The 22,102-nt window shown below is 41.4% G+C and overlaps 1 protein-coding gene across 2 annotated transcripts in view; it reads right to left on the bottom strand.

Moving 5' to 3' along the window:
• The window catches only part of WDR48 (WD repeat domain 48), a 589,407-nt gene extending 570,513 nt beyond the window's left edge, over positions 1-18,894 (bottom strand). The window contains exon 1 of one of the 2 annotated variants that reach the window (XM_085632038.1): positions 18,740-18,894. In XM_085632038.1, the coding sequence (XP_085488164.1) occupies positions 18,740-18,814 (75 nt within the window). In that variant the 5' untranslated portion in view covers positions 18,815-18,894. Of the gene's footprint in view, positions 1-18,305; positions 18,329-18,739 lie in introns of those variants that run through there. The other variant, XM_085632039.1, reaches the window with a different exon arrangement.
• Between the last annotated feature and the right edge of the window lie 3,208 nt (positions 18,895-22,102).

Below are 22,102 nucleotides of genomic sequence, written 5' to 3'. Positions count from 1 at the left end.
AGGCTGTATGTGTGTGCCTCTATGTGTGTGGCTCTGTGTGGGTGGCTTTTTTTGTAGGTGGCTCTGTGTGTGGGTAACTGTGTGTGTGTGTAGGTGGCACTGTGTGGGTGGCTCTATGTGAATAGCTCTATGTAGGTGGCTATGTGTGGGTGGCTCTGTGTGTGTGTGGCTCTGTGTGTGGGTGCAAATGCAATAGGTCTCGCATTTGAGAGATTAAGCTATCGATATTGTAAATAACAATGCTGTTTCTTTAAATGTTTTAAAAACAAAATCATAAACAAAAATAATATGAGCAATGCCAATAGCTCTAACTTTAACAATGCCGAGACCATTGCATTGTAAATGCTTGTTTTGAGTAGTGTGTGGAAAAATCAAAAAAACCTCGAGTCTCTTACGGTGTGCAGTATGGGCCATGCCTCTCTGTGGGCTGATTAAAATAGTATAATGAAGGTCGTGCTCAGAATGATTTGTTTCTACCCAATGTTGAACAAGAGGGGCAGAGACGCTTTGAATGTGAATATTAGATTTATGTCTGCATACTCTCGCCCTACATTCAAGTACAGTCTCTCCCACATATGCAAGTCCGCAAGGGCATAAGATAAGGTAGACCATATTGGAGGTCCAGCACGTAGAAGAAAGCTGCGCATTCGAGAGTTGATTTTGCAATCCTGTATTCCTCCACCACCATATCTGACAAACACATTTCGGCCTGCAGGGCCTTTGTCAATGTCAGTTTCCTAACAAACCCCCACCTATTTGAATTTAATTTACTCTAATTGTCACTTCCGGTATTGCATATGCTATTGGAAGCAAAAACTGACTTTTCTTACTTGAGATGTAAAAGGGGCAGACATTTTGGAGCATAGTAGTTATTACATCCCTCGATGGTTCACACCATATAAAATCGCCATTTGCTCGCCCCTTTTGAAACACATAATTCAAGTGTCGATGTGCTACACTACTTGAAATAAAGTGCTTTACAAGTGTCTGTGTGCATTAAATTATTATTTAAATGTGATTCTTTTGCAGATGTAAGAATGTTTTTGTCACTAAATATTAAATTCATTATTCCACAATGTAAAATTTAAACAATGAAAAATGTGTTATTCCACAATGGTTTTAAAATTAATCATCATTTAAAATCGTTTACATCCATTGTAATTTACATGCTAAAAGGGCGTTTGTCTCCAAGTGGTACAATCTTACTTAATACTCTATCATAAAGTGACTGAATGCATATTTTATCTCGTGTTTTCTTTTTGGTGGACTAGAACTTGATCTATGCTCATAGGCAATACTTATAGTTTCAATTTCATTTTCCGCCTATAAAGACATTATTCTGCCCTGTATGGGCCTGGGAGCAGTGAATCAGACCCTTGGCATTTTTAATATTGTTTTGCACAGGTCGGCTTCATTTCTACAAGGTTATTTTCCATCATTATCAAAATGATGTACCACTTGGAATATACCTTTCCCTTTTTAACCTTTGTTATTCTGCCCTGTATGAGACAAAATCCTATCACTTCATTCTTCGGTTTACATTGTACTGGATATTTTCAATCGACAGATTCAATTCCACACAATTTCCACATTTAATATCTTAATAGTCCAATTGCCTCTTTTTTATACTTATACTTGTGTGACCACATTGTTTCTAAAGTGCCCCGTCTGCTAAAAAGAAATGTGTGCATGTGATAAAATCAATAATCTAACTGTGCCTATTTACAACCCTATTTTCGTCCAAGACACAGACTATTCCAGATCTACCACTTTTGGATTCTATTTTCAAAGTATATCTATAATAGGACTACAAAAATCTATCAAAAAAGTCTAACCTATGTGTGTTCATAGCTTTTCATCACAACCGAGGCCAAAGGGTGTTCTAGTTCTCATTTTAATGATGTATTTGGACTCACGCTTTCCAAGAGTTCTTACCCCATCACCTCCTCTTTCCGTTGCTGGCACCTGATCTACACAAAAGAAAGATAACTGGATACTGTCACTTTTATGTTGTGAAGCAAAATGTTGCGCCACTGGATAGGATTCATCTCCGTTTGTAATTGCTCTGGTATGTTCTAATATTCTCTTTTTAGCCGGATGCACAGTGCTTCGCACATATTTTAGCCCAAACGGGCAAACCAGGCAATATACTACAAAAGTTGTGTTGCAGTTTATCAAGTTAGTGATGGATTTTAAACCACTCTTACCCGATACAGAGTATGCTTTTACTTTCTTGCTTTTCCTACATACCTTGCATTTAGTGCAAGGAAAAAAGCCAGTTACCTTAGGTTTCTCCATACTTTTCTCCGAAAAATGGCTATGGACTATCAGGCCTTTCAAGGAGGTTATTTATTTTTTTTTTTTTAAAGTTATATTCGGTTTCGATGGTAGTATTGGACCGAACACTGAATCGGACTGTAAAATACTCCAATTCATTTGTATTATGTTGCAAATGTGTTTGAAATCTGCTGAATAACTTCGAATCACTCTAGTCACAGCTGCCTCACTCTCTTGCCTTGACTTTTGTATTAATAGATCTTCTCTCTGTTTTGTCTTCACTTTATCTGAGGCATCTATTTTCACTCTTTTAAAGTACCCTCTTTTTTTAAACCTTCGTTCTGCCTCTGCTTTGTCCTGCTGGGAACTTTCTAGTGTTGTGCAATTGAGTTTTAAATGGAGAAATTTTCCATAGGGAATACTATTTACTAGACTACGTGGATGTTGACTTGTTGCGTGCAGTACAGAATTACATGCTGTGGGTTTCCGGTACAGTTTTCCATGTACACTAATATGCCTAAAAAGGCTACTTCAGACACGCTAATATGGCTTGTAAACTTCAGGTTAAAATCATTCCGATTCAGTTCTGTTATGTAGTTTTCAGCTTTTTGTGAAACCTGCCATACAACAAAAATGTTGTCAATATATCTCGCCCATAGGGAAAGTTTGCCTACCCACCGATCATTCTGTTCCACCCAGGCCACGTGCTTCTCCCACCAGCCCACAAACATTTGCGCAACTGGTGGGCAAGCACGTGCCCATCGCGGTTCCCTACTTTTGCACATACAGTTGACCTGCAAACAAGAATATATTGCTATTTAGACAGAAGCGAATCAGTTGGTAAATCATAATGTTCTGTTCTTGGAACTTCAAAGGTCTTTCTTTAAAAAATTACAACTGCCAATAGCCTCTGCTCATGTGATATTGATGTATATAGACTAGCAATGTCTAATGTTATGAGCAAAAAATTGTCTTCCCATGCGATGTTCTGTACGATCCTATAACTACGTGGTGTTTTGTTAAGAAACTGATATTGACAAAGGCAGTGCAGGGCGATACGCGTTTGTCAGATATGGTGGTGGAAGAATAAAGGGTAGCAAAATCAACTCCCAAATGCGCAACATTCTTCAGTGTGGAAGGTGTTGTGAAAAAAAAGTGTATCTTTGCTCTGGGATTGAGGACAACCTTGCTCAATAAATTTATGCTGAATTTTAACACTTCGAGTCCGTGCCTTCTGCCATGGAGTTTTTGTGAGAGTCGGATTTGTGTTGTTCATTTGATGCAGCGTGAAGTGGTCGTCATGCTTACACGGAACACCAGTTGTTTGTGGCTCTCCCTTCTGACCGGAACTTTTGAGGAGTAAGAGTGTGCTATCGGGGGAGCCCCCAGTGGGTTAACCAGAATGAGGAACGAGGATGACTGCGGTGGGAGACCTGGGTCCCGGCAGCAGGGCGGTTCTTGCAACTGCCAGCACGGGGTCCATGTTCTCTCTAGCAAGAAATGCCTTGGCCGGTAGACTGGTGCCTCCTGGTAACTGGGCACTGCTGACGCCGAAGCGGACGCGGTGAGGTGGTTTTGGCAGTATCTTTTTATCCATGGGTCACCCTCAAGCCCGAATTTTGTGCCATATTTTCATCTTACTAATGCCGACTGTCATCATTAGATGCATTGACATTTGCCGTTGCCCAGGCCACAAGTGATTTGGACTTTGATCTTTTGGCAGTTGTTGTTATTATTTAAACATAACCAGTGACTTTGACCAAGCAGAACGAATAAAACGGTGTTAACTGCCTACTATTCTATCGGCTAGTTTGTGGCATTATGGGTATGGTAGTCCCGTGGGGTTACAAAAGAACGTGCTTGATATTTGGCTTTGAGTGATTAATCTACTCTCGTCATGGAATTGGCCCCATGGGGGAAGTTCAGTTTTCTGTTCCCAGTGCTGAATGAAGCTTGACAGCGTTATCAAATGTACGGCAGAAATAGAATAGGTTTTGCTGTCAAGGTCAGGGGTCACATTTCAGTGGTGGAGTCATAAGCCCAGGAGAGCTGGAAACGGGACAATTGCAGTAATGAATTATTTTAACACAAATAATGACATCTAGCAGCATGATGTTTAGAAGTTAGTTTTATATGTTTTTTAAACTTGGCAAATATAGATTTAAGGTTTTGGCGATGCAATCAGGAAAAGCCAATCTCGTACCAGGGTAGATGTGTTTATTTTAAATGTGCATTTAACCATCGATACTATCTGCTACTACGTTCTTTTCAGCTCAATTTAATATTGTATTATGCAATGTATTATATGAGCTCATTTCTTACCTGCAACAATGCTGGACTTTTAGCTGTAAGTGTAACTGGATAAGTAGCATTTTGGTTTGCACACTGACTACATGCATTATAGTATGTTTTCTATGTCTACTTAATGATCCAATGGGAAAGGCTATTTAATTTGTTTGTAATTTGGTGCCAAACCAGACTGACAAAGGCTTCCTGAAAGCCGAAACGCGTATCTTTGCCTCGGAGATTGAGGGCAACCTTACTCAATAAATTTATGCTGAATTTTAACACTTCGAGTCCGTGCCTTCTACCATGGCGTTTTTGTGGGAGTTGGATTTGTGTATGTATATATATCTCAATTCCAAACATTCCTTAACCTCCGGTTACGGTGAGAAAGAATGAGCGAACTCCTCTTCGTGGTTTTGAGATTTCTTATTATTTATTTCTCTCTTCTGCCTGCCATGACGCGTTTTGGCCGGTACAACAGCCTTGAGCACATAAGGCTGGCTTTGCAGAAATACTTTTTAAAATTGCTAAACCCGTGTCACGTGATGAATATACATGATAAAACAGACTACATCCTTATTATAGATGGAAGACAGTGAAAACGGTAAACATGTTAACATCTTAAAAATGTTCCTAAATACGTCACAATTGCGTTTTACCAGAATTCCACGTATATACAGAGTCCACCAGTGTCGCTGTAAAGTTACAAATGTATATATAGGCACCTTTCGTGATCATTTGAAAACCACTACGATACATAGCTATTTTCTTTTTTTCATTTTTACAGTGAATGAGATAAAACAACTGAATAATAGAAAGTATTAATACCTGAAATGTTAAAAGGACACATATAATCTATAAATAGTAACTGTATAAATACCAAACTTAAAATTCATACATGTTCTATAAGAAAAAAGATAGATATGCATATATACATACACATACACTTTATTCTTTTTCCTACACACGCATTTATGTAATGCAGTCCTCCGTGACATCAAACCTTGAGGTATTTGTGTTTTGACACACTTATCTGCGGTCTGAGCTACGTTTTGCCCACATTTGTGATACCTTGCAAATAGAAGATTCTGTATGGTTAAGCATTGTTGTTCTCCTTCATCCTAAAAAGGTATCATTGTTTTGGCCGTTTCAGATTTAGAAAGCTCTGACTTGTCGATATCATCTCCCATGAATGGCTTATTTAGTTATACCCCCTTTCTTGGTTCATGTGTTTCCAGACATTGTCTTTATCTGGATATACAGCTGTTTACCATACGTGTGTTGTATTTTGAGGTAGTTTTAACTCTACATTGCCCAAGAGTAAGTATAGAGCACGTTAATGGGACCATGTCCTTGATATTTATTCATTTCGATGTCCCTTATCTTTTCTATCTCGTGTTGGACAGTAGCGCGAGTGACTGAGTGGGATATAAGGTGCAACTTTTTAGTGGTGATTTTTTTTTTTAAAACCTGAATTCTGGAACATAAAAGCACCATCAGGTGCGAAAAACAAGCTACAAAACTCGCGAAATACTTCCTGGAGAAAAACCATAATGTGGAAGACTTGAGGTGGACAGTCTTGGACAAGCCTAATCTGTCATCTAGGACACCCAGTATGAACAAAACTTTATTAAGGATTGAGCAAAGATGGGTGTTTAGGTTAGGCACAGTAGAAAAAGGGCCTAATTATGAGATACCTTGGCTATCTCTTGTATAATACTTATAGTTCTATTTCTCTGCCAGGGCATACACAAGATTAATGAGATGGGACCATCCATTAAGAGATGATGATGGTTTAAGAGCTAGAGTACTGTTTAATGCATACGAGTAATGCGAATGAGCATACTACCCTCCGTCTCATTTTCGCTCATTTTTTCTTACCATCTTGACTTGTGTGTGTAACTGCTAAATTGTCACAAAATGCTAGATTATTCCCCAGCCTTCACTTTCTGGGACTATACAATTAATACCCAAAACTGATTTTATTTGGCACCCATGAATCCCGATACACCACTCGGATGACACACTTTGTACCGTTGATCGGTGGAGACAGGAAGACTACAGTTTCCGGCAGTCTTCGCACTCTCACCAGGAGTCAGTCAGAAATCAGGTCTACCTGCATTGCAAATGGCAAGCAGGCCCCCGTTTCCGATGTGCATTCCTGTCCCACTGCAACGCGCACAGAAGACCATCCTGGATGGCAAAGGTGAGTTCATCATGTTATGGCTTTCATTCAAGCTGGTTACGTTTCAACAAAGCGGAGCGTTGCGGTATTTCTCTGGATACCACTTGCAATTTAAAATACTGCTTGGTCCATAAGACTGCGTGGTACGGAGTGTGTGGATTGCCTTTTGTAAGTTCAACAAAGCAGAGTGTTACAGCGGTTCCCCGTGTACCGCTTGCAATCTGGAATACTGCTTGGTCCATAAGACTGCGTTGTACAGTCACGTGGTGTGCCTTTTGTAATTTTAGTGTGCCATCTACTTTTATTCCTGCAATATGTTTTGCCAGTTCCCCGTGTACCGCTTGCAGTGTTGAACACTGCTTGGTCCATAAGACTATGTACTACGGAGTACATTGGAAGCCTTCTTGTACTCTTAGCGTGCAATCTACTTTTATTCCTGAAATATACTTCGGCAATGCATTCTCCTGGTGTCGTTTGTACTCCACAAGTATGATTGTAAATTAACAAGACTTGTTTTTAGCTTACGGCGCAAGATATATGCTGGTTAACGATCTTATGGGCTTTGTAAGCTTAGGAGCAATACAAGACTGCTCAGATAGTGTAAACACGTCTTGATCTAGCATTGGACAGCTTTTTAGTTATAAATCATGGCCACACTGAACGATCTTGCCAGTATCAATACTCTACCCCTCCCTGCTTTTCAGAATGAGTACCTTGTTTGGCCCACTGCCTGAAACTAAATGCAGACAAATCTGAAATACTGCTCTTTGGCAAAGCACACTCAGTCTGAGACCCTACTTGGTGGCCCCAAGCCATTGGGCACTGCCCCGTGTCAAACTATGTGGTGAAAAATCTGGGAATCCTAATAGATAATGAACTAAATATGCAGGACCAAGTACAAGCTCTCTGTGGTAAATGCTGTGCCACGCTAAAATTACTTAGGAGAGCTTTCATGTGGATCCCTCTGAACTGGATGAAAAACATCACCCAGGCCCTATTGACCAGCAACGGCCCTATTGACCAGCAAGCTAGATTACAGGAATGCGCTTTATGTTGGCATGGCCGACTATCTTTTTTCCCAGTTCACAGGTTGTTCAGAATGCTGCAGCCAAACTGGTGCGCAACAAAACCAAGTACAGTTCGGCATCAGCCAGCCAGAAAGAACTACACTGGCTGCCCATCAGACAGAGCAAAGTTTAAGCTCTTGTGCTATGCACACAGAGCACTGTATAAACTTGGCCCTAGAATACTGCAGGACAAAGTGAAATTCCATGTCCCCTCTCGTGATCTCAGGTCAGGCTGTCACGCGCTAGCCAAAACCATTCACATCAAAAGAGTCAGAGCTGGGAGGGGAGGGGATGTGTGGGGGGGTGGTCGCTCCTTTACCCATCTTGCAGCTATCCACTGGAACAACCTCCCGCCAGAGCTACGTCTCAATGAGGATCACGCAAGTTTTCGAAAGACACTGAAGACATGGTTTTTTTCAGGACTTAAGTAGTGATACCCTTGGATCATGTCTCCAGTTGCGCTGTCTTTATCATTTAACATACCCTCTTTCTAAACAGGTTCTCCGTTTACCCTATCGCTGTAATGTCCTTTGGGATTAATGTTGCGCTTCACAAATGCCTACATGTCCAGAGCATTACTTATTAGATAAGATGGAAAAGGCAGCCATGTGCATGCATCCAGTACTGGGGAATGGCCTACCTGCAGGCAATGGAGAATGTCAGTTACAACGAGCCCCTCCAAGTAGAGTGGAGTCATCAATATTGATATACCGTCTGGTGTCACAGCAAAGTCCCAATGCACCGATTTATTGTTGGAAACTTCTCTCATTTCACATGAATGATGCATTGGCTTCTGTACTTTTTTTGTCTCTGCAGTTCAGAAATCTGCCCTTACCTCTTTCTTTTTAGCAGAATAAATTTTTTGAGAGTCCAAAGTTTCTCTGATAAGATATTGCAGCAGGAATAGATACTGAAGAAAGAAGTGAAGCTATGAAAGTCATTCCTCATCTTGGCAAAATAGCCTTGCTCCTCCATTTCTCTCCCCAATCAGAGCCTGGCGGTTTCTGCCATAGCCTCCTAACGTTCATGACAAGACTTGGAACACTTCATAATAAATGTGAGACACTGTTGCCTGGTGAGACCATTCTGCTCCTAACCAAATTCTAAAGCAATAGCAAAGTATAACGAAACCATGGACATAGTCAAACCTTCTGTAAATCTTTATGTCTTTGCTCAGCGATTAACTCTAATTTCAAAAATATATAATAAAACACACCATTAACTATTGCATGAAATCGAAAATATATTTCAAAATACCTAAAAGATTCTGAATGGAGCCTAGATCCGAATCAATATACTATGCAGGCAACTATTTGTACAGGCCCATCGTACATTTCAATCCATAGGTCTTCCTGGAGGCCTACCACTGTCTCGGAAGGAATAGACAATAAATTACAGAGTGGCTATACTACCGGAGAGCAGGAGTCCTAGGTTACCCTTGCAGGCAAGTTGGACTCCGATGTCAAGTTTCCCCTACACAAATACGCCTTAGCCAAAAGGATGGTAAATCAATTGCCTGTGCATTGATTATTCAGTGCCAATTTATGTCTTCTATTCTGATCTTGAGCCTGACCATATGACTGCTGTGAGCACCTGCACTGCCTTCTCCTTCTGTCTCCATTCCAAATTAAACATTACAGTTAATAGGACCTAATCAGTAAAACCTATGTTTGACTGTGATGTATGTGGTGTGTCTTGACGCACGCCTCGAGACACTCCTCTAGGTTGTGATTTGTATTTTCCACGTGCATGGATCGGACACTTGCAGGGATGGACACGGCAACAGGGCAGGGTAGTTGGACTCCGTGCCAGTTTGATGCGACATGGCATGGGTGGAAATGAGTATATCAAACAAGTTAAGCCTTGTTGTATCTTCAGGAAGTTCCTTACCACACTTGGTGAGGAACGGACGTCACCCACCGGCACACCCCGGCACCTTTTTGGAGGGTTTTCAAGTGAAATCGAGAGGCGTTGAATCAGTGAACAAATCAATTCCCAGTGATTTATTTGCTGCAGGCTTGTGAGGAGGCCCTCTTCCTGCGGTGTTCAGCTCAGGGTGCCGTGTGGTGAGGCACAATTTAGTGTACCAGCATTTTTAGGGAGACAGCGTGTGTCTACGCTTGTGCTTCACCGCGTGCACAGCGGCCGCGCTTTTACTTCGTTCAGCACAACACACTGAGCATCATCACGTCGTATGTGGCGGCCATATTAGGGGTGGATGCCACCAGTGAGTGCTCAATTAAGCTACATTGCTTGTGCTGCACATCACCATTGCATTATTAGTAGTTGCAGTGTTTGCGATAAGAGCCTACCAAATTTTAGCGAACTAAAAACAGAGGTATACAGAGCCTTCCACTTACAGCGCCTTTTTTTCTTTTCTGTTTTTACACAGCGTTGCGTCTTGGTTGGGGGGGGGGGGGGCTTGCATTTTGACTACTGTTTAACATCATACTCTGCTTTGTACTACATATTCACCATAATATTTAGTATTCACCTCCTGGTATATGTATACATTATCATGGCCAACGCTCATCAAATTACCAGACCACCAGCAATCCTTGGGAAACCAGCCATTAAGTGGGTACAATGGTTCAAGCTGTTTGAGAACCATATGGCAGCCATTTATGCCAATGGATATACTCCTATAAGCAAATTTGGATTATTGTTTGGAAGTTTGGGGCAAGTTTCTCAACAGATTTTTGGTAGTTTGTTGCCATAGCGAGATTGAGGAAGCAGATTTCTGACAAACCTAGCATAATGTTGGAGCGCCATAATTTGTTTACAAACGCAAGCAACTCTCATATGAGAAGGTGGAGGTGTATATTTCAGTTCTCAGAGTATTGGCGACTACATGTGAATTTGGCCCAAATCTGGATAATTACATTTGAGATCAATTTGTTTTCAACTGGGCATCAAGGAAGATCCCAGAGAGACTATTTAGCTGTAGAAACCCATCACTACCTGAAGTTATTGATTTGGCTCTTAGTATTGAAAGGTCAGCAATATCAACCAAGGTCATACATGCAGAGTCCGCCACTAGCGTCAATGTCATGTTTTCTACAGACATGGAGCAGGAAGAGTCATTATGTATGGTCAACACTAAAAGGAAAATGTCTAAAGTCGTAAACAAAAACAAAATATCAACCTATTGTACAGAAGTGGATCTAAGACGCACATAAGCAATTTCCCTGGTTATCCAGAATAGGGCAACCGGTGCCTTATTTGTAAGAAAATATGCCAGTTTCAAAATGCTTGCAGGAGTAACAAGACATTAAGAGTTGGTAGTGTTGACTTTGAAGCGGGCACATGTTCTGATTCACTTAATGCGATTTTAACACTGGACTGTGATTACGGTTGTGTACAGCTATTATTAACGGTATTTCTTTTCAGGTCATGGCAGATTCTGGTTCACCTATAACTATTCCAAGAGACACTACCTTTTATGAGCATTGGGGTAAAGAGGTTTCATTGTTGTAATCAGATGTGAACCCCAAAGTGTTTGGGGAGAAAGACAGATGGTTGGACATTTGCTGTCTAACGAAGTGTGTCTGGGCCGAGAAAAACACACAAACGTACATACCTGTGAAGGGTAAGAACATAATTGGTTGGCAAATCTTGGTACGCATGGGTCTGCATCTTGTACCAGGAGCTGAGAACGCTGTGACGGTAGGTGACTTTCCTGTGTGCCATGTGGTGGAGAGGTTTTTAGTTAATGTAATTCTGGATAAACTTCATTTGGTATTTAGCAACCAAGTAGGGTTGGTGAAGGGGGTGGAACATCATATAAGACTGGCCCCTGACATGCAGCCTGTGGTACACAAAGCTAGGCCGGTACCAATTGGGAGGGCACAGGCTATGTGCCACCTTAAGTGCACTAAATAAGAACATTGTTGTGGACTGCCACTCTTTGCCCATAATTCACGAGTTGCTGGCAAATCTGAGGGGGGGAGGCAGTGGATTTGCAGTCAGCTTACCACCAGGTCTTGCTAAGTGAAGAATCTCAAGAGCGGACGACGTTTGTAGCCCCCTTAAGTGCCTACAAGTTTCTGAGACTACCATTTGGACTGGCATCAGCAGCCACTGTGTTCCAGAAACTAATGGACACATTGTTCCAAGGCATCGGAGGGGTACAAGCATATCAAGACGACATTCTAATATATGCAGAGACTCTGGAGGGACATAATGAAGTATTGAAAGATGTGTTAACCTTCTTGGATGAGAAAGGCATGACACTCCGAGCTGAAGAGTGTAAATATGCAAATAATTAATTGGAATACTTGGGTCACACAATGTCATCTACAGGCATAAAACAGAACATTTCAGTGGTACAGCAATTACTGATGCTAAAGCACCCACAGATAAAGATACCCTCCAGTCGTTCCTAGGTTTAGCAGAGAACTATGCACAATTTGTAGCTAGTTATGCCCAAACTGTTGAACCTTTACAAGCTTTCCTTAGGAAAGGTCAGGTGTTTAAGTGGATGGATAATTTGGAGAAGGCATTTGTTAAGGTCAAAGAATTAATTGTAACAGCTCCAGCGTTACATGCTTTCTGGGAGGGTTGCACTTCTTTAATTACTGTAGATGCCAGTATTTACGGTTTAGGTGCTGTGCGCAGCCAGAGAGTGGATGAGCGTGAACAAACCGTAGTATTTGCTTCAAGGGCTCTAAAACAGTTTGAGCGTCAATGCTGTATGATTGAACGCGAAGCACTCACATGTCTGAGCTGTGCAGAAATCTAAAATGTACATTTGGGGAAGCAAGTTTGAACTACTCACTGATCACAAGCCACTGGTGTATATGTTTAGTAAAGTAAGCAATAATAACTTGTCAGCCAGGCGTACTAAGTTAGTGTCAAATCTACAGGAGTATAACGTGGCGGTGGCAGTGATTCACACATGGATGATGTAGAATGTATAGTTTTGGTGGATGTGGTAGCAGAATATGAGTGTCATAACTGAAACAAATTGGACAGAGGCTTGTGCATACGATCTAACGTTAAAGGCTATTGAGTACTCAACTCATAAGTGGCCAGAAACTAGATGTTTGAGTGGGGATTTGAAAACCTTTGCACAAATTTCTGAGGAATTATGTTGAAAATGGCACTGTTCTCCATGATGACCGTTTTGTCCCACCTATAGCATTACACAGTGCAAGAATAGGTAAAGCACACCAAGGCCATCTAGGTACCGCAAAAACGTACACAAAAGTAAAACAACATTATTGGCTTTTGACATTCAAATCAAAATGATGGTTGATAAGTGCCCAGAATGTTTAGTATTGGATAAGCACTGAAAAACGGTCCAACCACCATTTCATCCCACTCAGTTTCAGAATGTGCTGTGGGAGAAAGTTAGCTTGGATTTGTCTGGACCCTATTCAGTGCTGACTAACAGTATGAGGCATCTAATTTTAGCCATTGACTATTTCTCAAAATTGATGCATAATATGTTTGTAGAAACCTCAGATACTGACACACCCATTAAGTTTCTGAGCAAGGTGTTTTGACTAGAAGGAGCTCCTAACGTCATCATCATCAGACAAAGACACACAGTTCATTTTGGATCGAATGTGTAAATTCATGTCTGAACAGGACATAAAACATTTGAGAGTGGTGCTGTGCTAGCTCACTTTGAATGGTTTGGTGGAGCATGGAAATAAAATTATGAAGGAGGGCATACAAATGTGCTGATGTGAAGGATTTTATCAAACAATGTGTGGAATTACAATACCTCCCCACAATGTACCACATGGGTCACACCTTTCTAGCTGATTAGAGGTAGGGAGGTACATACTTCTATGTTCCACTCATGGTTGAAAGAAAAGAAAGGGGATGCAAAAATTGGGAAGCATGGTACAGAAGCAATTGCATCAAAGCTGTTTATGAGACAAGCCGCCATGAAATGCAACTTTGACAGCAGAAGTCTGGCATGACGAATTTGTTAATTGTGACTAGGTTTTTATTAAGAAACCCATGACAGTTAAAAAGGGGGAATTTAAGTGTTTGCATGTCTGTACAAGTCAGTAAAGTTAGCAAAGGTGTAGCATTTATCACAGGGAAATGTAGGTGGAACAAAAGACAACTGGTGAAGGTAACACCAGAACAAGGTAAAATCATGCGACAAAAGAAAAGTATTGTATCCTTACATAACCATGATTGGGTGCAATGGATGCAGTCAGATTTTGAGCAAAAGAACAATGGTGGACAGGATGGTGTAGCCACTGATCAAGTGTTACCCACTAGACTGGGTCATGATGACAGGCCCTGCAAAGGTAGGATTGGGGAGAGGAGTTGGCCTAACGGCTAGGGCGATCGACCTCGGAACTGGGTTCGAGTCTCGGTAATGACGCTAAACATCCTGTGATTCTGGGCAAATCACTTAATCTCCCCGAGCCTAAAACAAAACAAGCATTGGCATAGCCAATAGGTCTCGCTTTTGGGACCTTATAAGTATTTAGTTATGCAGCACAATATCCTTGGTGCAACATCAACTGATGCATGGGTAAACACTTATAAGCTCCCAAAAGCGAGACCGATTGGTTATGCCAATGCTTGTTTCAGTGGTAATGGGACACATGAGGAAAAAATGCCCTTTCCTAATGTTATGTGGAAATTTCTACAAGCGCTTGTTATCACTGCAAAAGTACTTGACAGAACCTACACCTGAAGGCAGACATGCACGCACTGTAAGAATGCCAGATGTATTGGTGTTTATAAGTTTACATAAATACCGATTTAAATTACGCTAATTTGTTTTTTTAATTCTTTTATAGCACTACTACTCATGCCGTCAGAGTGCTTTACAGCATACAGACAAACAATAAATCATGTAAATGTGTAAATCAATGTACAGGAAATGTTTTAAGACAATAAGGGTTATAAGGTCTAGAAGTCCCATATCATTCATATTAGTTGACATCAGATGAGTGCATGTCGGGAGAAACACAAAACCAGGATTTAAAACGTAACACGTGGTTTAGGCTGTCTGTACTAGCAAGGCATTATTACTACCCAAAGGAACCCTTCTTAGCAAACTTAAACTAACAGAATGAGGAGAAAAAAAACATGGATCTAAACCCATGACTTGCAGTTTGCATGCAGCTCTATCATGCCAGTTAATAGCACACTGTATAAGATATTAGAAGGGCTGCAACTTATTAACTGGAAGTAACAAAAGGATGTGTGTGTCAAAAGCAGGAACGCACTTCCATATCGACATAAAATGCAAATGTGCGACAAGCATGTTACACATGTGCTTTGCAGCAGGCGCTTTAACCCTATATGATTATTTGAGTCAAAGTCTAACTTGACGAAACCGAGATCCTCCGGCTGAACACAAAGGTAGAACAGAGTAAGCTGGATCTCCGAACAGGGAAAGAAAAGGACAAGAAATCTAAACAATAGCGGGAAAGGTAATGAAACAAGCATTGGCCGCGCGGCCGTAAAAGCGAAAGTCATCGTTGGCGCTCTGAAAGCGAAAGTGATCACGATGACGCACTAAAGCACGAGTTTTCAAAGTGCTGCTGAAGGCTAGTGGTGCTCGCGTGAACACAAGCGCTAGACCAGCCAGCAGCACTTTGAAAACTCACCTCCAAAATGTATCTCCGAGCCAGCGCATGCGCTGGGCTCAGCGAGACCTAAAAATGAATGTGTGTCCTCGTGTAATGTAAGTGGTGCTTTGTAAAGCGCTCTGATACCCGATTGGATTCGGGTCAAGTTCCCGCTATATAAAACTCTGCAAAAAAAAAAAAAAGGTAAACAAGTGGGGCTTGGATCACGCACCAGGAAGTTTTCCAAGAAGTCTGATGACTTTGTGAGGTATTAGACTTTATTGCATGTTTGTTGTTGGTGTAATTGCAACTTAATGAGCAATTAAGGAATTTGTTGTTTTAATGCATTATTTTCACGTTTGCAATCTAATTTATGGTTAGTGATTGGGGGGGGGGGGGGGGGGGTTTAAAAGGGGGAAGGTGATGTGATGCATGTGGTGTGCCTCAAGGTATCCTTCGAGACACTCCGTGTTGTGATTTGTATTTTCACATGTGCATGGAGCACTCACTGGAGGGGGGAGAGGGGATTCGAACGGCAACAAGGCAGCTGCAGTTAGACTCCGTGCCAGGTGGATGCACCATGTCATCAATAGCAACAATTAGTAAAATAAACAAGCTCAGCATTGTGTCTTCGCGAAGTTCCTTACCACACTGACACAAACAGCACCCATTAACAGTGAGCCCCAGCATAGGCGTGTGCACACCACTGCTCCAAGCCATCTAGTTAGCACATCAGGAACGCTTTACTAGCACATTATTCCCAAGCAACAGTCCGCATTGGGCAACTCCTGGCACCATCACATACACAATATGGCTCCAGGTGACAACTGCACACTCTTAAAGCCATATCCATTCTTAGCCCTGTACCAGCAGCATACATCAGCCACAACTTCAGACCCATCATGTTCACAACACAGCTCTTAGCTATCTAATGAGCTATGTTCGATGGCTCAAAGACAGTCTTAAATCAAATTATACTAACACATGACCCTAGACTAACAGTATATATTATAAACAACCAACAGCCTTACGCACACAATACGGCATCAAACTATTTAATTAACCAAGCATTTGACACCTCGGTGGAACATCAGTCCAGCGAGATCAACCATGTTAGGGCTAGAATGGCGAAATGTGCCCACGGGGTGTTTCAGTTCGCATCTAAAATAGGGGATAAACGGCTTAAAGACATGCTGAAAATCTATCAAATGAGGTGTATTTCTATTGCTCTTTATGGTGCTGGTATTTGGGGGCATGTTTCGACTGGGAGTCTACAAGTGGAGGAAAATCTCTTCCTAAAAAGACTCCTAAGTTTACCCATATCGGTTTCTACCGATTTGGTGCATAGGGAGTTTGGAATTCAACATCTTTCAGATTCTGTCGCCCTCAGACCACTTATGTTGTGGCGTGCAATCTGGGTAAAGGAAGAGACCTCCCTAAATAGAGCTATCATTAAAGATTGTTTCTCTATTGATAATCATCTAAAGATCCCATGGGTCAAATTTGTTACGGGTAGTTTTTTGGAGATCTATGGTCTTAATGTAATAGAGGATTGTTATGCAGCCTCTAGTTTGACCAAAAATGAGACGAAATCTGTTTTTATGAGCCATAAGTCTGAGCGGCGTGGGAGGGCCAGTGGTAACTTAACTACCTGTTTGTTCTACGGAAGTTTCTGAGAGACGATAGGGTACCAACCGTATTTGACCTTTATAACCAGACCCTCCCATCGGTTCGTACTGACAAGATTGCGTTTTGGGATTGTTCACCATTTGGTGGCGTTTCCAAGTATCAAAAAACACCCGATTGGTCCTTGCCCATGTGACAATACTACCGTACAAAGCACCATGCACTTTTTATTGTTTTGTCCACTTTATGGCAATTTTCGTTCAGCTTTTTTAAAAACTATTTTTAAGAAGTATGGAGTTAGGATTGTAAAAGATACCATGAAATTGTTATTTAACCCGCCACCCGATGTCTGTTTCTTTACTGCCACTTTTCTTCTTCAAGCCATCAAAGCAAGGCCTAGTATGATATTTTAAACTGTCATTTAATGTATTTTAACCGTCTGATTGATTTTGTATAAATGATGTTTGTTTTATAATGCAATGTATGTGCTTTTATGGACTTTGTGTTTAAGCTCCGAATAAAGCCTGATGAAATGAAATGACACCTCGGTGGAACATCATTCAATCAATCAAGTATTTGTTAAGCGCGAATACTCACCAGTAGGGGTCTCAAATAATAAGGACACAGTTACATCCTGTCAACGTTCTACAAAAAGTAACCATCCCGAATACGTTACCTTAAACATAACGCGGACACACACACTTAACTAAACACTTGAGCCAAGCAATGGAAAACAGTTTACTAAAGCAGAACGCCATATTAGGTATTATTCTAATGCATCCAACCACATAAACATACTGCTGCTCCACACAAGGCCACAACAGGATCAAGCTGTCCACTTACAGTGTAACTCATGACGAAAGAATACATTAATCCACCCCTAGTCTTGCCGCCCAATGCCGACTAGAATGAATCCCATAACAGTACGAAACGTAACCAACCCCAATATCAACAGCCTCCAACTTCAGTCAATGAGAATTCCAGAAACAAAAAAAAATGCGTTAAAACACCGAAAAAGCTTAAAAACCGTACAAATGTGATGTACAGAAGCTTTTACAATAAACATAAATCCATCAACACCAACACTCCCGTTTCGGGACGCGACTCATGATTTTTCAAACTAAAAAAAAGGTACTTGAAGTTCGTGTTTCGTCCACTTAAAGTGAATGTAAAGCGTCGCCCACTTAAAAGTTAAAATCTCAATCTCTCGTGTTTTTCCCCAAATCTTCCTCTCAGGACATCGCATTCGTTATCATATCTACCGTGCATGTCAAGGCATTTGATTTCCAATTGTAGGTAAGGGCAATAACATACCAGCATTTCCAGTGCTGTTAACTGAAGAAACAGGCTAAGAACAAGTGAACCTCGTAACCTCGGATCAGCTGACAGCTATGTTCTTCTGTTATTGTCCAGCAACTGGCTAGAGCCCCGCGCTTGTTTTTAAATGTCCTTGTTCTGCTTCCATGCACCTGCTTTTTACGTCATACCCTATACACCAAAATGCAGCTTTCAACATTGCTAGCTCACACACTACACATCATACCACTCCGTTTTATGGAGCCTGCACTTGTAACGCTTAGATAGTACGCATTGCTACATAAACCAAACACTGTTTGAATCTATGCCCACCCGCTAAGCATAAGCCTACACAAGCACCTCCACATGCGAAAAATTCCCACCAAAGCACGAAGAGTCGGCCCACTATCTGCCCTCGGCTTCAGTGGCCACACGCATGTAGCACCTAATACCTGTACTTTTCTCCTCCCGGCCGTATTCTGCCTATGATGCGCAGCCATCTTACTAGGGGAGCGACTCGTTCCCATCACAGGAAACGACGCACAACCGGCGCATATGTGACGTCTCCCACGTCACGGACGTATGAACCGCACAAACACTGTTTGGGTTTGTGCTTTTCCGCCTTCAGTGACAGCCTATTCACTGATTGGTCGACTGTTAGCGTTTCTACTGGACTGCAATTGGTTGATATTGGCGCGAAGAGAAGCTGAGTGACAGACCGAGATAAAAACATACTACATCTAACCAGAAAAAGCGGGTGCAGGGTTAGAGAGCGTAGGATGAATGAGTACGCTGGAGGGGTTGGAATGTAATCCTAGTAGTGACTAGTGGGAGCTGATGATACAGAAAGGAGACGTGGCAGATTACTTAGAGCATTCACACGAAACAGTTGGATATGTGTTTTTGGTGCTGCTTTCAACCTTGCTTTTTAACCTGCATTACTATTTAGTATTAATATTTATACAGTGCTTTCCAAGGCTTTAAGGTAGTCGCGTCCCTCCAGGTCTCAGACTCGGCAGTAATTAAAAACTGATTTTGAGACGGTCCCTACCAGGTCCTATACTCATAGGGGCAGATTTATGAGCCCCTTGCGCCACTTTTGCGTCACTTTTAACATGGGAAAAGTGGCGCAAGGGGCTCATAAATCTGCCCCATAGTCTTCACCATACAGGTAAAAACAGCCATCCATTGCTCGACATCGATATTTTCAACATTGGCTGTAAAAACTTTAAGGTACACCATGTAAAAAATGTAGTTCGGTTTATATTTTACGTGATCTTTAATTTCCTAAGGGGGGTTTCTTTTTCCAAGATGATGTGTTTCTGTAGTTTTTTGTTTAGCATATTCTTGTACGGTGCACACTGTGAACGGAATAGAACATTTTCTAACATTCCCGACAAGAAATTTTGATTCTATTAAGGACATGGAGGTGAGGATTATGCTTCTCAATTTGTACTTCTTATGAAAAAAACAGTAACCAATGAAAAAACAGTAAACACATCATACTATATTTCCCATGAGGCTTTGAACCACACCTCTAACCAACCCACCAATCAATAATGGTCAGCATATACAAAATAGAGAGGCACCATCTTCCTGCCTCTTTCTTTGTGAATAAACAGTCTTTAGAAAAAACATAGTCCCAACAAGAACACGCACATTGTTCCAAACGCTTTACGGAGAGTTAACAGAATCTAAGAAAGAAATCCAGACATAAGGGCGATGTCCACTGATCCAATGTAAAAGAGTACAAACTGCTGGAAACTAGCATGCCATAAGCGATAACATACATGCCAATAGACCTGATTCAGGCGGGAGACTCCTGATTATTATTTTTGTTGTGGCTAAAAAAGGCTTTATTTTAGTTATCACCCACCTGAAATTGCATCTTTTTCAATAGAAATCCACGGGGGAAATCCAATCTTCAGATTTCTTTTTTATTTTTTTTAAATGTCCCACTTTCCTGTTTTAATATGTTGGCTTGTATGTGATAAGTTTGTTTCGAATCCGATCATGAGAAATTATGAACAAAAAGGTGGGACAACAATTATCATACATGGACCATATGATGCGATGATAGCAGTGAGACTTTTAATCTTACCTGTCCCAACAGGTGGGATAATACTCGCCTCTGTGTCCTTAATATAATCTAAAATTCTTGTTGCAAATGCTAGAAAATGTTCTATTTTATGGCAGGACCAGAGGCTCTGATTATGCTGGTTCAAAGCTCACCAACGACAACAAAAGAAACATGCACAATAGGTTTATAATAACAAATCTTAAACATGGAGCCAGAGGACCAGTCCGAAGCACAAAGAATATTCTCCTATATAGAACCCATAGCAAAGGCTTTTTAAGCCATGGCCCCTGTAGCATAGTGAGCACCATACACTGAAATGTCAATCCCAGCTTCAGACATGACCCAACAAGCCAATGTCGCCCCTGACACTGCAGAAAGGCTTTTGGATAGCCAGTAGTAAGGGACCAAGAGGACCACTTCTGTTACCCAACGTACGTTCCTCGTAAACTTTTAAACATTTCCCTACACATAAGTTAGCATTGTGTGGAAAAGCAGGATAAGCAATAGAACGTGACATGGTCTTCGTTTGTTTAGAAATAATGAAAGAAACACCATCAGGAGAAAAAAACCTACCTGCAAGGTCCAAGGCAAGTACGTTCGACACTTGTCGGCACAAAATCAAGTACAAAAGCAGTCAATTTAGATGAAATGTGTTTCAACGTCAAATCCTTATTATCAGGCCAAGACTCTAATAAAGATAAAACATTTGTAACATCCCATCATTGAATGTACTTAGATCTTGGGGGATGAGCCACTCTAATACCTTTCAGTAATTTACATACCATAGGATGGACACCCACAGGTTTGCCATCTATAAGTTTTTTTTTTACTTGTTTTTATTAATCACTGCTTCCAACAAGGACATGCATGTATATTTACAACATCTATAGTCGTTTCACATTCAGGGTTTTTGACAGGACATCCCACTAATTCTGCTATCTATAGGGTAATGACCAGCTGATGATGCTGACCTAAAATTATTTACTAACCTGTAACCTAATCCATATTCAGCACACTCGGAAAGGAAATTCAGAACATCTTTCAATTCGGATCCCACTAGATCCACCTCCCGTTGAAGGCACCAACTCAACCAACGTTTCCATGCAGAAGAATATCGTTTGTGGGTGGAAGGTGCCCAAGCTTGATGTATAAATTCGGCAGCTGCCGCCAAAATTTATGTAACCAGGTCATGTGTCCTGAAACTTTCCAGACCACGTGAGCCAATTGGTCTTGAAGAATTAGAGGATGAGGCAAGCCCACTGGATCCCAGAGTAACTGAGGAAAAACTGGAAGGAGGATGGGAAGAGCTACAGACAATTCCAAAAGAGTCGGAAACCACAATTGTGTCTTCCACAGAGGGGTAACTAGCACCAGAGTCGCTGATTGAGTCGGACCTGGGCCACCAACCTCGGAATCATGGCAAATGGAGGGATGGCATAGGTCGTCTGATCTCCCCAAAATTGAAGGAATGCATCTGTCCCCAAGGCTATCGGATCTGGTCTCCAACTGTAGAACTGTCGAAGTTGAGCATTGAGCTGGGACGCAAACATGTGCACCTTTACACGGACCCCGAGTTGACATAGTCTCATGAAAGATGTAAGGATGGAGCTTCCATTCGCTATAGTCCCTGAGGAATCTGGAGTTCCAGTCCGCTACTAGATTGTCTTTGCCCAGAGGATATTCCTCCAAAGCCGTGATCTTCTGAGAAAGGCAAAAATACCAAAAGTCTTGGGCT

The sequence above is a fragment of the Triturus cristatus genome, chromosome 10 (assembly GCF_964204655.1).
Source record: "Triturus cristatus chromosome 10, aTriCri1.1, whole genome shotgun sequence".
In the NCBI taxonomy this organism is placed as follows: domain Eukaryota; kingdom Metazoa; phylum Chordata; class Amphibia; order Caudata; family Salamandridae; genus Triturus; species Triturus cristatus.
This window is presented reverse-complemented; position numbering and strand designations above follow the sequence as displayed.